Consider the following 18906-nt stretch of genomic DNA (forward strand, 5'->3'; position numbering starts at 1 on the left):
CAAAGGCTCTTTATGATTACATTTACTTCTATTCTTAGGGATTAAAAAAAAAAAAAACCCTGATGCTCTGGGAAATTATTTATTGGGAACTAAATCCTCCCCATGATTATAGAACATCTGTCAAGATGGCCCTTGGGGCTATGGTTTTTCTGATGCTTATATTTAGTAAGCAGGTGCAAAAGTAAGTGGAAATTCCAATCGAAACTTTCTTGAGGATTTGCCTAATTTGAGGATGTGACTCCAATGAGGCTTTTGGAGACACTATATATGACTTGTGCAGGCAGGTAAACAAGATGAGGAAAGGTGGAATACCACAAAGTTAAAGTTGCAACACATTTCACAAAGAGTTCACATTAGAGTCAAAATTAATAGCAACTCTGAAGCTCTGTGGGATGTGTATTGTAAAAATCGTAAAAATCAAGTGATTCAAAAGCCATGACATGGAGCATTTGAGACATGCTAGAAAAACAGAGTAAAACTTGATAAAGGTTCACATTTCAACTACTAAGTTCATTTTTGCTGGTTTACTCTCTCATTCAACAGGCGATGAAATGCTGAATGACAGATTAAGTCAGGGTGAAATGTAGATCTGCCATTGCTTGCAACACCTGTTATATAATTAAGTTGAATCTGCAACTTCATGGCCTTTTATGATGAAATTGGTATATACAGAAAAACAAATTAATAAAAAGAACAATTCATAAAGGTGAAAAGAAAACCCACTTGAGGGATAGATGAAACATAACATCCAAATAGATAACTACCATTACCATATACCACATAATATCCACTCTTCAAGGCCTTCTTCACAAAAATGAAGCACTGTTAAACTGACTAGTAAAAACAAACATTATCTTTGTGTCAGTTTAAAAAATACTGAAATGGAATAGAAAGAGCACTGACAACCTAATAAAATAGGGCCTCCATCATTTAGAGAGGTCAGAGAAACTAGGTTTGCATTTGTATGAAAGATTATTTGCATTTAAGAAAATACCAATTCTGGGGCTGGGGTTGTGGTTCAGCATAGAGCGCTTGCCTAGCGTGTGCGAGGCCCTGGGTTTGATCCTCAGCACCACATAAAAATAAATAAATAAAACAAAGGTGTTGTGTTCAACTACAACTAAAAAATAAGTATTAAAAAAAAAAAGAAAATACCAATTCTGAGGGAATTCCAGTGGCAAAGTGCTGTATATAAAAGTATTACTTGAATAAATTAGACTCAGATGAGAAAACTAATATTGAGAAACCCCGATGGATATTAATGGTACCACAGTGGAAGAAACAGACTCTGAAAATGAGCCATTTTCAGAACATGCGGGATGCTCAACAGCTCTGAAGGGGATCTCCACAGGTCTCCCAGAAATAGTATCCCCTGTTACCTCAAGTTTCTGTATTATTCAAAATCACTGAGATGGTGGAGTAGGAAGGACCTGGAGAGTTCTCTTTCTGCATGCTTCATGCAGGATTTTTTAGCCTGTCTGGATTTTTGCTCCAACTAAGTCAGCTTAGGAGAATTTTCTTCCACTCAGCTCCACACTGCTTGCCTCCTAGATGACCCATGCTCAACTGTGTTTGACAGATAATGAGGCAGCTTCATCCATGCTGTTAGCATGTCAGGAAGTTGAGGGGGGATTAGTTCTCCTAGTATCTAGCAAGTTTCTATTTAGTAGAGGCCAAGAGATGATTCAGTAGGGAAGAATTAGTCAATGTTTTATTTATTTCAATCCAAATACTTTAGCAACAATGATAACATTAAGTGACATCTGTGTGGTATTTACTTTGGGCCAGGGACTGTGCTAACTATTCTTTTATATAGTTTAATCCAATTAATAATCGCTGTAGGTATTTATTTTCATTCCTACTTTATATGTGTGGAAATGAGGCATTCTATCAAGTGATAGAGCTGACATCGAGGCAGATCTAGTTTTTGTGGGGTCTGAAATAATTGGGGGAGGCTCTTTAAGAAAAAGAAAACTATAATTGCCTTGTTTATGACAATGACTTTGCAATTGTTCTACAGAGAGAGAGAGACTTTATTCACTGTGATAGTTTAGCATGGTTTTATTACTGATAAAGTTTCATTTGGATTCACATTTGTTATTTTAATGTCATGTAAATTTTTAGTATTACTTTTGGATTTGTAGAGACTTTTTAATTTTTTTTTTTTTTTTTTTTGGTGCCATGGATAAAACCCAGGGCCTCATGCATGCTAGACAAGCACTCTACCATTGAGCCACTTCCCCAACAGGGGGAGACTTTTTATTGTGTAATAAATTGATCTTACATACCCTTTGAATTGATGACACTTATTAACCATTTTGTTGTGATGTCTTCATAGTACAATATTTTGAATTTTACACTATCTTTGTCAATGTCAGTATACATGTCATATAAACAAGAAATCTTTTTCTGCTGGATTCATATAATCCAGTGCTACATTGGGATATACAATGCACGTGACTTTGTAAATTCTGTTATGAAATTGTATCCTACAAAGACAAGAATTCTGATAAATTCCTCAAATGAGAAATATTCATCAATAAGAAAGAATTATGACATGTTTATAACTAGATAAGTTGCATAATCAAATATATCCCCATGGAAGAAAATTTCCATTTTGAATAGGAATTTTACATATATGATGACAATGAGAATTGTTTCAATACATATAAAGCCTTATTCCCCCCCCCCCCCACACCCGCCAATACCTTTCCTTCTGTTTCAGGATTCCATAGGACAAAGTCATATCTTCATACACTTTCCAAACAAGTATAATCATGTCATTTGGTAAGTCAGTGGATGGCAGGAACAGTCCTAGATGATCAGCAGTAACAACCACAGACAGAACATTTCATACCTTATAAACACATCCCCCATTAAATCTAAACTAAACACACACCCCTAGCTCAAATTCTCCTCTGTGGAATGTCAAAGTGCCCGGAGCCACTCCAATGCTACTGTCCCCAAGGAAAAGTGGAGTGGAAAGTGATCTGCAAGTTTATAGTGATAAAGGACCATGTGAACCCATGGTCCCCTTGTGGAATATTAGAAGAAGCCAGGACAAGTGTGGGACCCTGATACTTGTGCTTCATCAGCTTCGCCATACATAGTCTCTGATCTGATTAGGGACCCAGATAGTGTGGCATTAGTGACATCTTTCTTACCCATATGCCACAACTGACTGATGTTGAGGTAGAATAGAAAATAAATAAAAGGTGGAAAGGAAACAAAGAAGAAAAGGAGACAGTAACTTTAGTCTGAAAGCCTTGTACTAAAGTTCCTCATACCTTTTCTCTCATACCTATAACTCCCCAATTCTTGAGAAATCTGTAAATCTTAAGAACTGAAAATTCAATCACTTATGAAAATTGTCCTGTGCACTGCTAATTAGCCTATGCAATGTACTAACATATATATTTTTAGAATAGACTGAATGAAGGGAGATACAATATTTTAAGAAACCTACAATATGGGGGTAAATTCCAAATGTTATCTACTTATCAGACAGAGGAGACAATGGCAACCTAAAGATCTCAAGAAAAGTTAGATAAATGACATTTGAATATAAAGGTAAAAGGGTATTTAAAAAATTCATATTGTTTTATTAATATCATTCCCAACTTGGGGAACATTACAAAAGTTACAAAGAATATTGAGTTTTGTAGTCTAAATGAAGTATGAAGCATTTGTAAAGGAGTTTTTTAAATTATCATTTATTTTAAATTTAAAATACTATTCTTTTATCATTATTTGAGATAAGAATTAGAACATCATGTCTAAGTTTCTTGTCCATATTAGTAAAAGATTTGCTCTTTCTCTAGGCACCCCATATTGTTCAATAGGTAACTCCCCAGGTGTGCGTATTTCATTTTCAATTTCTAATCTCCAGTCTCCCAAAACTCAGAGCAACTGTGGTATTTAATAGAGGTATGCTGAATACAGTATGTCTAAGTTTTGTCTGAGCAAACAAAGCATGTCTTTGTGATCATTAATGATCTTGTTTCCCAATGTACTAAAGAATTAGAATAAAAACAAATAGCTGGTCTTTTGTAGCTTAAAGGAATTAGGATTTCCCCTAGGCCAAATTTCCATTTGAATTGCCTGAAAGTACATGAAAATCAATGTAGCTCAATAAACAGTTCTGTGTTTGAGACATTACTAGAAGAAAAATACCACAACATACTCCACCTTTCTTTCATCATTATGATTTTCAGAAACAACTCTCTAACCCCCAACCCAAACACAACAGCTTCTTGTTAAACAATATCCATAATGACACTAGTTTGTATTGATAACAATGAAATGGGAATTTCATTAACTTTTCAAGTAAGTTCCTTGGATAGAATTTTTTTTTAAAAAAAATATGTAACATCCAAAACATTGTCTGATTTGTAGTTTGTCTTATTTATCCTTAATAACAAAATAAAAATTCTAATTTATTGAACACTATTTATTAGGCTTTACTAAATGTTTAATATTTCATTTAATTACAACAACCCTATGAGGGTCATAATTTCTCATTTCATATAAGAAGAAATAGGTTAAATGACTTGCCCATTGTCACGCAGTGGTTCAACAGGATTTCAAATCTTAAAGTTTTCAGGTGTTATAAAAATCTCATACAAATATGTAGAAAGCAGGCTTTCCTCTGCTCTGAATCATTCGATAATGTATAGAATAGTAACTTTCAGGCTGTGTCTAGCTCTGAGTTAAATTCTATTTTGAGTATAAGTGATCATGCAGAATGACTTGGAATTTGTCTAGTCAAAGAGATAACTACAAGATGTTGGATATAGAGAACTTTCAGAAAGGAAAAACTCCCAGATTTATAACATAACCATAAGGCACAAACTGATAAATACATTAATCATGCTAATAAATAATGACCACCCATGAATTTATCAAGTTAAATCAGAAGGCCACAGATATGTGTGTGTATCAAACCTACATCATAAAAACCAGGCCCATGAGATTATCAGTCTCACCAGATGTTACCCTGTAACTTGAAATGCATAAAAGGAGAAACTCTCTGAGACTGGTTTTAGCAGTACACAGTCTTGATATTATCTGGTGAACTCATCACAAGGTTGGTGGGTGATGAACATCTTACTCTGTTCCAGGGCTTTAGCTCAGCTTGATTTCCCTACTTAATGTGGCCCACTTTGAAATTGCCTGCCATCAGGACACTGGCCTAGAATAAGTTCTGTGCGCTAACAGCTCATTGCCCTAAACAAGTTCTAGGCCCGGTTTGTAATCTTATATGACCCCCTTGCAGTGATTCCTTTATATTTGTATGGGCTGTCTACCTTGGCTCTCAGTGTAGCCTCCTAAAATCCTGTGGCCACCTAAACCCTTTCTTATTCTTTCTATCTATCTATTTATCTATCTATGTGGAGTTTGATGTGTGATGTGGGTGTTAAAGACATTAGTAATTAAGACTAGAATAAAAAAACCTGATTGCTGAGCACATGGCTACCAAGTGACCCATGAGTACTCAGTGAATTGCAACCAATCAAAGATGTATGTGTGAATTTATGTTTTCAGTAAATCTACCATTGTGGAAAGACACAAACATGTCTGGTCTATGTTAATGGCATAGCTTACTCATGACTACTATTATCAATAGCCATTCTACATTTGAAAAAAATAGTCCAATTGAGGCCAAGAACAGTTACGATACAAGTTATAGTGAGTCACAGAACTGACTTAAAAACATATCTCTTTTAAATTTCAAAGTTCATGTGTTTAAAAAAAATCATACGTTACATTGCCTTTTATGAGAAATAGTACTCAGTATCAAAGAAAAGATGTTCAGTAATTGCTTACTGAGAAAAAAGTGAATTAGTTAACAAATGAAAAGTAACTAAAGCATGCAAGTACAGTATCCTACAAAAGGGACCTCAATTGATCTAAAAAAGTAAAGATGATTTCTCACACTTAGGAAAAATAAAAAGTTAAATGAAATTGAAAAAAAAGGGAACCCATATACTTAAATCTAGTAATGTTCCAAATAAAGCAGAAATTATCAGGCTTGTTCCATGATTTAAATATGCTTTTCATCCTGAAGTTCTTCATTAAAACTCACCAACATTATATAATATAAGCCTATTTTCTCCATTTCTGTCCCTTGGAGAAATGGAAAATACCAATCAGCCTCCAGAGACAATTTACCTGTGGACAGATGGAGAGCTGAGCCTGCTTTTCCTCTGTAATAATGCTTCATGGTAGATGACAATTAAATGTGTTATTCAGCCCCCTCCTTCTCCTTTATGTCTCAATCTCATCTATAGGCTCCATGCTCTCAAATATAAGTGCATGGCTTTAGGGATAGATCTTTTCAACAAAAACTAAAAAGAATACTGGGGAATGATATTGGCCAAATTATATTGCTATATTGTGTACTAGTGTGAATATGTAAAAAAACCTCCCACCATTATGTACCAATACAAAAACGTGGGGAAAAATTTGAAAGACCCTAAACAAAAAATGGTCCTTGTGGAAGTTAGGAATACTAAAAAATTGGTATGCAGTATTAGTCATTGCCCAGGATACTTAGAATTTCACTCTCCAATACTAATACATAGTGCTGTACTGCTTCTATGGTCAATTAATTCTAGTCATAGGCCAATCCCACAGCTGTTTCCTGCTCTTTTCCTAAGCAAGAAGAAAAGAGAAAGGCAAACCAATTGAGTTGCCTTTACATGGTTATAGATTTTTTAAAAAATATTTTTCAGTTGTAGTTGACACAATACCTTTATTTTATTTTATTTATGTATTTACATGCGGTGCTGAGGATCAAACCCAGGGCCTCGCATGTACTAGGTGAGTGCTCTACCACCGAGCCACAACCCCAGCCCTATAGATTTTGATTCTAGTTAAATATAATAACAGTGAATTTATTGAACTAGGTCATGATTAGTATCTCACAGTTCACAGATTTACCTTGCCCTATCCCAGCTCTCACATTAATAAGACTTTCATTTTATATTAAAACACTAGAAGTAATAGCAATATAATATTCTAATTATGTCAACTATTATTTATAAAATATTTAATTACATTTAATACAGTTTTATGTTGCCTCTGGATCCACCAAATGCTCTTTTTTTGTTAATTAATTAATTTACTTTAAATATATATATATATATATGACAGCAGAATGCATTTTGATTCATTGTACACTGGATCCTCTATATTCTCACATCCCTCCTAGCTCATGAAAAACAAAGGTAGGCCCATGGGTATGATAATCACTTGACCCTTATGGAATGGTCACATACAAAAGAGGACATTATTGGAGTTGAGCATCTATAGCAGTACTATGATGACTGCTAAACCATGTTATTAGGAAGTGCTGGTGCTTATTTGATGTGGTTCATTCATCTAACTTTCCTTTTTCTTTATTTATAAAAGGGTCCAATAATTATAAATGCCTTCAGGGGAAGAAGAGAGAGAAGCCTATTTTAATCAGAATATTGCTAACAGTAGATTTCTACTTGCTTTCTTTTCCATCCGTGTGCATCACTGGTTAAAGTCTAACCCAAGAAAGAAGCACTTGAATCTGCAGATGAATATGCCTCATTGCTGAACTCATGGTTCATAATAAGAGAAAAATATGAATACGCTAATAAAAATATCAGGATGGAATCCTTTCAGGTACAGAGGTGTTCAGTGGATATTCTAAATTCATAACCTATTTTACTATCAACATGCATATGGTTTTATGAAAGCATGAACTGAGTATATGAAGACGGTAAGATGATGAATGAAGAATATTCTTTGCTTTCTATTGGGAACTTTTGTTTGCTTCTAACTGTTTAATTTCTCTTCCATCTCTCTTTCAATTAACCTCCCTGTTTGTATTCAATGAAATGACACATAATATAGAGAAAGAAAAAAATCTTGCTGATTTATGAGTATTCTTTTGTAAAGTGGCAGCTTCTTTCAGCCAGATACATAAGTGCTGAAATTGAGAGAAAATGCACAAAGAAGAAAACATACTGTAGTTTCATGGTTGCTTCACCAGTGGCTTACAAATAGCCCCTTAGTCTTTACTGTGGACATATAAGCAGGTAGAAAGCAGATAAGGGCAAAGTACTTGGACCTCTAAATATCAAATTTGGGAATAATTAATTTTTGTTGTATAAAATAATACAGTAATTTATATTAATCCCACACCTTTTAAGAGGTTCACATTCAAGATGTACTTTTTAATTTAGTAATTTAATTTTTTTTTCTGCAAAACTTCGAATTGAGTGCAGAGGCCCTCTGCCACTAAGCTACACCCCCAGCCCTTTTTATTTTTTATTCTGAGACAGGTCTTGCTAAGTTTCCCTGGCTGTTTTTAAACTTGAAATCCTCCTGCTATAGCCTCCTGAGTTAATGGGATTATACAGGACTGGACCACCATGCCTGGCTTAAGGTGTTTTTTTAAAATTTTCCCATATAATTATTCATATGGAATACAAAAATAACAAAATTAAGGAAAGCAATAGGAAACATAAATTATAATAAAAACACCTTTTACTAACAAAAATCTTGTTTGCTACAAAGCAATTAGAAAATCATTCAACAACAGCTCATCCATGGGAAATGATGAACCATGTCATATTGCCAGGGTCAATTCTATATAATGGCAGAATAATTTGTTGAGTAGCTGTTGGTTTGCAAGTTAAAAGTGCCTACTGGATAACTTGCTGATACATTTCATGGCTTTCAAAGCTATACACACATTTGTTATACTTTCTAGGATAAATAGTAAGATATATAACTGTTCTCCTTTAACTGGAATCAATTTGTGGTAGGGTCACAATATGTGGTAAGAAGCATATTTTTCCTGCCCTGCCTCTGACATATGGGCATTCTGAGATTTGGGGCAAGAAGCAGTTTGGTCACAGGGGTATTGTATTGTCCTTTTTGTGTGTCCATAGAAAGATACACAAATCCTGCCTGTCAACATTTTCTGCCCTATGTAATTCACACGAGCATTATGCTGCTGTTGCCTCTCTCAAAGAGCAGAGGAGGGGAAAGCCCTATTACTGTTGCGGGGACAGGCACTCTGTAAGTGCTATGAATATGTATACTTGCTGTCAACTCCAATGAAAATTAAACAATTCCCGTTTTTTAATTTTTATTTTATTTTTTTGGTGAGGGGGTACCGGGGATTGAGCTCAGGGGCATGCGCCCACTCAGCCAAATCCCTATGCCTTTTTAAAATTTTATTTAGAGACAGGGTCTCACTGAGTTGCTTAGCCTTGCTTTTACTGAAGCTGGCTTTGAACTCATGATCATCCTGTTTCAGCCTCCCTAGCCACTGGGATTACAGGCATGCTACTGCACCCAGCACAATTCACCAGTTTTAAGTAGTTAGATCACATTCAGCATGTGAGACACTAAAGAAAGATGTTTTACATAGTTAACACAGCAGCTCTCATCTCTAGGAACCTGCAGGCCTGGTCCTTGTTTGGTTATCTGGAAATCTGGATGTCCCCTACATTGATAAAGTTAGGAATATCTGGAACTCTAAGCACTTTTCTTTTGGGAGCCTAGAATTCTGGTGGTTGTGATGGAGGGAAGATATCTCCTTGGCCAGAAAACCTTGAACTTGGAGGTCCCCATAGGCTTCCCTTGGCAGAAATATGGCACATGTGTGTTGTGTTTCATTCTGGAAAAAAGCATGTGTTCTCCATGACTGCCTCTCACCCTCGCTTTGTGGGAGAGAAAACACAGGACGTCTACCTGATGGGTCTTTCTTCCTTTTTGATCTCTAATAAATCACAGTCATGAGTCTAACTACCTCTGTGTCCTGAAGTCCCAAAAGACCACCAAATGTGGGGAAGTGGGTATGTGATGCTTAGAAAAGTCACCCAGGGTGCCTTTCTAACTAAAGTTAGAAAGCAACTTACAGAAAGCTTATAAAAATATTATCAGATGCATGCAATTTCAATTTTCCCATGACAAAATTTCTTGCTACTCAATTCCTATAAGCAAAAAAGTGAAGCACATAATACTTACAAATACACTGGAAGAAGAAGTCACTTAAGATACCAATATTCCCTCAATGGCATGAATCAAATTTTACCCCAAGGACATAAAACGATGTGGAAAAACAATGTACCTTAAATTATGAAAATTTTCAGGACTGTGTGATTTATAATTAATGCTATATAATATATAACTTCACTGAAGTGAGGTAGACGTTTATTACTTGTGTTGTTTTTTTTAACTGAACATTTTAATTCAGTAACTTGAATGATAAAAGCAATGACATTGAATATCTTGAAAATATGGCACTTCTTTAGTTTCTATGGCATTATGTATGTTTTAGATACTTTTGTTTCTATGTTCAATGCCATTCATGTACAAGAAAACCCATTTTTAACAAAAAAGTTTGGTCTTAAATATGTATTTGATTGTTTTATATAACCTTTCTGAATGGAGTGATATTTGAAAAAGTGTTAACCATATAAATTTAAGAACTGCCAGACTTGTGCATTATTCTATTCTAGTTCTAATGATACTACAAAAAAAAAAAAAAAAAAGGACATAAAAAGTCAAACATCTTTTGCAGAGATTCAACATATCAATTAATCAATCTAAGATACATGATTCTGGAATCATAGGGGTCAATGATGCCATATACTTGAAAAAAAATTAAACATATTTTATAAGAAAATAAGCATTTTAAATAAAATTAAGAGATGCAATGGTACTATGGGACACTAAGCAGCAACAGTCAACAAAAGTTTGTTTATAAATAAGAAATTACATTTTCTTTATGTGGGTCCATTTTTGTGACCATCATAAAAAAAACAGTGAAAAAAAATTCTTATATCTTATACTTAATGACAGTTACCCTAAAAAGAGGTGAACTGCCATTGTGAAGTGACAACCATAATAAACAAGACAGTTCCTTTTTAAAGAAAAGTAGTAAAAACTAATTTGAAGAAATATACTTTTCCAAGTTGAAAAATAACCAACAGCTTTCTTTTGTAATAGATGAAGGACAGATTTGGAAGTACAATTCAGGGCCGGGGACAGCTCAGTAGTACAGTGCTTGCCTAGCCTGCATGAGGCCCTGGCTTTGATCCCCAGCTCCACAGGAAAAAATAAATTAATTAAATAAGTAAGTAAACAAATAAATAACATTTGGCCTACCGATAGTGCAGTGCTCTCCATTCCATCCCTGGCTGCATTCACACTTGCCATCCTTGCAGGTCCCGTGTTCTGCACAGCGGGGGTGGCAAGCCCTCTGATTACATGCTGGGCCTGTCCAGCCTTCCTCACAGCGACAGGTACCCCCCATGCAAACACCATGTGAGCCACAGTCCACGGAACATATTTCTATATTGCAAAACAAGGAAGCAGGGCAGGAGAGAAGAGTAGCAGAAGGCAAGAAGGGGAATTAATAAGAGAGTTTTTTCTTAAACTTGTTATAGTGAAAAACAAAATCACTGAAAATATTAAGTCTTTGTATGTCAAGTTAATTTTAGCATCGACTATTATGAATTATGAATGGTAGAATTTTAATTCTTTATCCATCATTTACTTTTATATGTGGCTATAATGTTACATAAAATACATATGACAAATTTGTTAGGAATAATTTCTTTTTATAAAAAGATTATATATATATAATATATATATACAGAGAGAATAGTCATATTTTATATAAATATCAGAGTATATTTTGACATGAAAACCCACACATGCACCAAATTTATGAAATATTTTAGTATCTAAGCATCTCAGGTATCTAACAGTACCTGAGTTGCACACATTTAGTAAGAACTGAAAAGGGGCTATTTCTAATGCTGCTGTTTAAATGTTATGAACATTCAGAAACTTTCTTTTTTTTTCATTTTCAGATTTTTAAAAAAATTTTTATTTATTTTTTTTAGTCATACATGACAGTAGAATGCATTTTGACATATAATACATACATGGAAAGTACATACATCAATCATATTGTCTATTCTGCTGCCCTTCCTATCCTCCCTACTCCTCCCCTCCTCTCCAATCCAGAAACTTTCATTAATAAGAATATTGTTTTGCTTACATTACATTAACTTGCCTCAGAAATGCAGACATGCTGGTTAAAGAAAAGAAATTGTTGTTTATCCTGTTTGATAAATTTGTACTGGCGACAGATACAAATCGCTTAATCCACATGGTAGAAAACCAGCTTAATAAATACAGCTATTGACTCTGTCCTTTGAAAAACAAGGTTTTCCAAATACTGGAGTTATTGAAAGGAGCACAAGTGACCAAATGACTTCAAAAACTATAAGGCAAGGTGGAGTCTTTAAAAAGAATTCAGATGTCTGAAGTATTTTTCCCCCTTAAAGCTTTCTTAGAAGTTTATATAATTAGATCCAATTGAGAAGGAAAGAAAAAGAATTCTGAAGGATATTTTTCTTTTTATTCTTTATATATTTAGTTGAATAAAGTTAAAAGACTATAGGAGTTGTTTAGTTTTGGCTTTCTTGCAAAAATAAAAATCCCTTATAATAAAAATCTGAAATCATTTAGAATAAATAGGAAATAGACTATAGCCTTTTTTCTTTAAATTAAAAAACAGTAACTGTTAATGTAGCCACATGTTCCTATTTTACCCATTTGTTCTTCAAATAACATTTCTTGGACCACTATAATTCTCTATTTCACAGGATAACTTCATCCACCATCCAGGCACTGTGAGAGCTGTAACATTTCTTATAAACAACACCAGGACTATTAGCTGGGAGGGAGTAGTGTGCAGGTTTGTATGTATGTGTGCATGTGTGCGTGCATGTGCCACATTTTCTATCTCCTTTGAATTAAATTTTTGATTAAGAGATCCAAGATGGTTTGATTAACTTCAGAGCAACATAATACCATCTCGGCTCTGGAAGAGAGAGGTTTCTTTCTGAGGTACCCTTTTTATTCAATCTAATCAATTTTTCATTAGGGCGAAGGTGTTTATCAGTGTTTAGCACACTAGCTTTGAGCAAGGTGCGTCAATCTTTGTAATGAACTTATTAATTAGAGTTAATTTAATTGAAGTGGAATTGAAGGGCTAATTAATGGACAAACTGCAGATGAAGATAGAGGAAAGCTCTGTTGCTTTCAAACTTTCTGATGGAAATAATTCATTTCTTCTCTTTTAGCACTTAACCAAATGTTTCTTCAGGTATAAAATCTACTCTCTTATTGAATTTAGATATCCGAAGGTCATTTCCACATCAACAAAAGAGGTAGCTAGTCAAGTGTTTTCTTTTAGGATTGATTTAGTTAGAAATCAGAATTATACTGCTAGTAAACTTTAAGCCACACATATAAATTAACAATGTTATTATAAGCTTTAAATGAAAAATGTGCAACAGTAAGATATATTTGAGACACATGAGACTAGATATTTTCACAAGGTGAATATAAGCATATTTAAATCTTTGCTATTAATTCTAAGTAAGCTATTTCACTTTTTGCAGCTAATAGCAAAGTTTAATAAAGATTTTTTTTTCTGTACTTAATTGCTTTCTTCAAAAGAAGAGTGCTGAGTTCATTATTCAACTTTATATTGAGAGTTTAATACATATCATTTCTGTTTTGCATTGGGGATATAAAGATGAATAGAACAAAAATCTCCACTTACTATGATTAAATAGGTAAGGTTTTGTATACAGGTAAAATTACATTTTCAACTAATAAAATAATTATAACAGCATGAATAAAATTAAATCTAAATATGTAAAATACTGTGTGATTTTTGGCAGCCATTTAAATCTTTTAATTAACATCTATACATTTTTGCTATTCATAGCAAGATGATTTTATGAAGACTGAATTACCTTTTGAGCTGTATAGTATCAATTACAAACTACCCCTTATACAATAATGTATGTAATTGATTATAATGCCATTACATGAAACAAAAAAGGGGCTATTATGCTTGTTGCTTTCCTACTTAATAACAGAAAGAAGTAAATCTGAATGATGTTATATCAAGCAAGGTAGTTAGCGTTATTATGCCTATTTCAATGGTGGAGGTATAAGAGACCTGAACTAAGTAGTTTTACTACTCAAGTAATTATCTCTATAAAATTTAATTGGATTTTTTTGTAGAATGTATTTCTTAGTGTAGATGCTTGAAATATAAATAAAAGCTCAACAGAAATACCTGAGTGCTTTTCTGATTCTTGAAATTATAACATATATTTTTAAGAGGACAAAAAAATGTTAACATGTTGCTTAAAATATTGTCATACAATCAAAAACTCTTAAGGGGGACATCCATGCCTTTCTATAACCCAGACCCCAATTTTTGTTTCTATTTCTGTTTATCTACACGTGTAATTTGTTGTAATAGTGATAAATTTTCTAACCAAAATTCCTGGTTCCTCAAGCTATCAGAATCAATTAATATTTGTATGATGTATATTATTTCTAATACACATATTATAAATCATGTCTATTTCCAGAGGTGTATGGTCAAAATGAGGAAAGAAGAAGAAAATAGGAAGAAGGGAGGGAGGGAAAGAGAAATGAGGCTGGAAGGGAGAAAGGAAAAAATTGTTTCATTAACTAATGTATCTACTTATAAGTTGAACAAAAACTTTTCATCCATATCACAAATTAGCCTATGGAAAATTTCCTTCAGTTTGAATTTCCAGGATTCAATTTGAAGTACACAGTAAGAGATAAATCTGTTATGTTGATATTGAATCATAGGATGGCAGAGATGTCACATGAGTTTCTCAAAATGGCAGCAAAGTACAATTGTTCAGTATACTAACTCCCCTTCCCCTGCTAAAAGTGTGTGAATGAGCCACCTGGCTATATTTCATTTGGTTTTATACCATTAGTTCATACTAACAGATGAAATAATTTGTATTTCATGAATTTCACATTTACAGAACCAAATCTAATAAATACTTTTATGTGGAAACTCCTCTAAATTGATGAGCAATTAAGTAAGACAAACTACAATTAACTTTTAAAACACTACTACCACTTAGTACTGTTACCACCACTACTAGTTCTATCAATGATTAGCACTTTTGGAGTATTTACAGTGGATCAGGCACTAGTCTAAGTGCTATTCACATATTAACTCATTTAATCTTTACCCCAATTACATTAAGTAGTCCTATAATTATCCCCATGTAACAGATAAAGAAACTGAGGTACAGAGAAGTTAAATACCTTGCCCAACATATAGCTAGCGAATGGTCTGTCCAAAAGCTGACCATAGACTGTTCAGTGTCCTTGTTCCTCACCACTTTAGAGAAGAGGGCAAGGAGTGGGGCAGGCTGAGGAGCCCAGACCCCTCTCTGAGTCTAAATTTTAGACAGAATGCTTTCACTTACTCAATACTGCTGGTAAAATCTGTCCTTTTCCTTTCTTCTTTCATTTACTTGCATTCCTTCTTCTCTTATTCATTCTTTATCTTCTTTCTCATATTATCTGTTTTTGCTTGGATAGTGTGAGTCTCTAAGTAGAATTCACCATCTTCTCTTACCTTCTCATTGACTCCCTCTTGTCCTACCTCTTCAATTGTCCTTACCCTTTCCCAACTTTCCTGCCTCATTCAGATATTAACATTAACCTCAATTTCCCTTGATTCAAACTCTTAGCTCTTCTCGCTAAACTTCTATATTTTGTTTTTCTTCAGCAATACTTGCCTATTTTTCCCTCTAATTGTTGCTCATATTTAGACTTAGCATTCCCACTGACTCCAAGCCAATTCTTGCTCTCATCATCTTGCACTTCTAGGAAAGTCTTCTAATTTGTCTTCCACCCATCAAAGTCTCACTATTCACCCTCTCAGACCTGTGATAGGTCTTCTAAAACACTCTCATTGCATGTGTTAGCACATCATTATTGTTAGTGGATTTCCTATTGTCTAAAATATTTCTAGACTCCATTCCCATAATGGGCTTGACCAAATTTTTATCCCCAAATATTCTTTATTTTCACTCTCTGGTGTATACAATATTTCACACAGTTGTATATTTGCTTAAAGCAATAGTAGTAGTGATGGTGGTGAAAGTTATATTTAAATTTTACTATTAAAATACTGTCTTACTTAATATTTATTTATTTATTGTATAAGTACTTTATATACATGAATTCAAGCAATTTCCACAGTATCTCTATGAAGAATGTCGTATGATTTTACAGATGAATAAACTGAGCTGTACAGTAATTTGCTAAAGGTTACATAACCATTAAGGAGTAAAATTGCATATGAACCATACACCTGACTTCACAGTCCAGGCTCTCAAGTAGTTTCTAATACTGATCCCTTAGTCAAAAACTATCTTCCCTCTGTACCCAGGATAGCTGTGTTTATGTGTTAATAAAAGTCTCCCAGAAAACTTTCAGCATTTGTCAAGGTAGGATCCCTCCTCTGAATGTTCTCTGAACTGAGCACATTATTCTACCTAACCTTCAATATAATGTTAAACTGGAATGTATTGGTTTCTAATTATTTCATGTGTGTTCATCTTATCTCCCTAATTAAACTATAATCTTCTAGGCTAGAAAGGCATCTCCTCAAACTGTGTGACTAATGAGCAGGAATGTCATGGAATTAGTTCATGAGTATGCAACCAACATTAAAAAAGAAAACAGATTAGATTTGAAAAATGTATCATCAGTGTGCATCACTTTGTAAAATGTCTGTTTCAGTTCCATTAGGATGTATATGAACATGTACAGTGTGCATACACTAGGTCATAGAGTAATAATTATAGGTCATGGTCAAATATCTGAAAGCCATTGTTCCATAGGGCAAGGATGATAAATTGTTCTTTCATTTCTACAGAGCCTACTGTGATGCCATGCACATAGTAGGTAGTCAATAACAACTTAGCTGACCGAACAAAATTATTATCTGCCCTCTCTATTATTATCTTATTATTATAATTAAAAATTTGTGGTGAAGCATTATACATAATATGTACATATGTATACTCTTTATTGTGATCATGTTTAACCTTATGTATCAAATAATCTTTTTTTAATTGAGACTTCTCCATTCATGAAATAATTTGCTTAAACCCCAAGGTGCACAGGTCTACAGGGAAGCTAGCTTCGATTAGTAGATCCATAAAGTTAGAGTTAAGAAGACAGGGCATCTTATGCAGATTCTTCCCAATAACACTGAAGGGAAAATTGTAATAACAAATTGGTTAAGCCTGTTTCCTTCCTCCTTGTATGACAACCACATTGCATTGCTTTTAACATTTATATCTATAAATAATGACTTTGATATACTTTCGGTTAAATTTAATTGTGTGTTTAAAAATTAAAATATCCTAATCTTTAGTTAAACCACAGTAAGCACTCAATTGCCCTGCATTTATTAACCTCACCATTTGAACAGTCTGGGCCAGTCCAATTAGGGTCACAAGTACAGGAGCCACTTTCTTGAAGATAAGTTCCATGGCCAGAGCATTGATCTGGACACATGGTCTTCAGTATTTCACAATTGTTTCCGCCCCAGCCTGGATTGCAGTGACATTCCCCATGGATACACACACCATGATTAGAACATCCAGGGTCTAAACAGTCGGCTAGTGTAAAAAAAGAAAAGAATAATTTCATTAAATCTCGAAGGTATTATAGTGCATACAGAATAAAGAACTAAATTATAATCTAATTTATGAATATTATGAATAATCAAATATCTATCTACCATTTTTAAGAACTTGTTTCTGAAAATGCAAAGAGTTGTAATACAATAAAGCATTAAGCACCAGCCCAATGCCATTTAGGTAACTGAGACTCTTGCAAGGATTTGTAATTTTCATGAATTACACAAATATGCTCTTGAGGTTTCAGACTATTGCTCTCAGTTCTGCCTAATCAGAGTAATAAGTATTGCCTTTTCTATAACAAAATCTGTATCAGCTGACCTAATCTACAACCACTGAGCACTGACAACTGTATGAGATCCTCAAATTGTTTGAGAAATAAATGAGTTGCATACTCTTGATCCTTCTTAATTCACTTTAATGTGCTTTAGATGATGAGATTTAATTTAGCAATTTGACTCAATAAAACTTTACACTTGTAGGGTCAATGGCCTGAAAATTTAATTCCAGAGACTTAATTGCATTACTTTGTGAGTGTAGATCAATAAAATCAATTTGATTGAAGAGCGGAAGTGGGGCTTTTTTGCTTTTTGAAAAAACAATTTAGCTGCACTTTACAGTATAGCATCTTGACTCATCATTACATACAGTTATGGGAAAAATCCATGATATTGTACTTTTTCATTAGTATACTGTGTTAAATTTTTCTTTTTTCTTTCTTTCTTTTTACCCCTAGAGATGTCAAAATGTTAGCTGCTGGCATCAGTGTTAAAAATTGTAGAAAGAAAAAAAAAAAGTATTCAACAGGCCATTGTTGGTTTCAAGGCACAAATGTTCGCTTACTTTCTCAGAGTCAAAAAAAGAAATTATTCATGCTACTGAAAAAGAGCAAAAGGGCTCTTGGGTGTTTATTCTTTTTATTGTTAAAATGTTAATAAAACAATGCATTAATAAATATGGAAATCAAAATTACTTTAATAATAAGAAAGCATAAAAAAGAAAGATTTCATCTGCCAAACTAGAGATTACAGATATAATCTGTTGCTTTATGAAGACAACAATAGGCTTCTGTAAATATTGACATGTTTACCTTCTTCGCAATTTTCTCCTTTGTATCCTGAGTTGCAAGCACAAGAGCCCATGATACAAATCCCACGACCCCCACACTGCGGGTCAATACACTGGGTAGTCGGCACGTCACACTCGGTGCCCTTCCAGCCACTGAAACAGAGGCAGCGGCCCTTGGAATACTGCCCATTGCCACTACATAACACTGGACAGGCTGCTGTGAAATAAAACACGACAGAAGAATTAACAGCCACATTTT

The 18906-nt window shown here is 34.0% G+C and overlaps 1 protein-coding gene across 1 annotated transcript in view; it reads right to left on the bottom strand.

The window, feature by feature from the left end:
• Positions 1-18906, bottom strand: part of Tenm3 (teneurin transmembrane protein 3) — a 331254-nt gene that overhangs the window by 99850 nt on the left and 212498 nt on the right. Inside the window, exons 8-10 of the mRNA XM_071610514.1 lie at positions 18670-18864; positions 17358-17558; positions 11158-11343 (exon numbers count right to left, since the gene is read on the bottom strand). Of these exons, the coding sequence (XP_071466615.1) occupies positions 11158-11343; positions 17358-17558; positions 18670-18864 (582 nt within the window). The remainder of the gene's footprint in view (positions 1-11157; positions 11344-17357; positions 17559-18669; positions 18865-18906) is intronic.

This window comes from Marmota flaviventris, chromosome 3, assembly GCF_047511675.1.
Source record: "Marmota flaviventris isolate mMarFla1 chromosome 3, mMarFla1.hap1, whole genome shotgun sequence".
Lineage (NCBI taxonomy): Eukaryota > Metazoa > Chordata > Mammalia > Rodentia > Sciuridae > Marmota > Marmota flaviventris.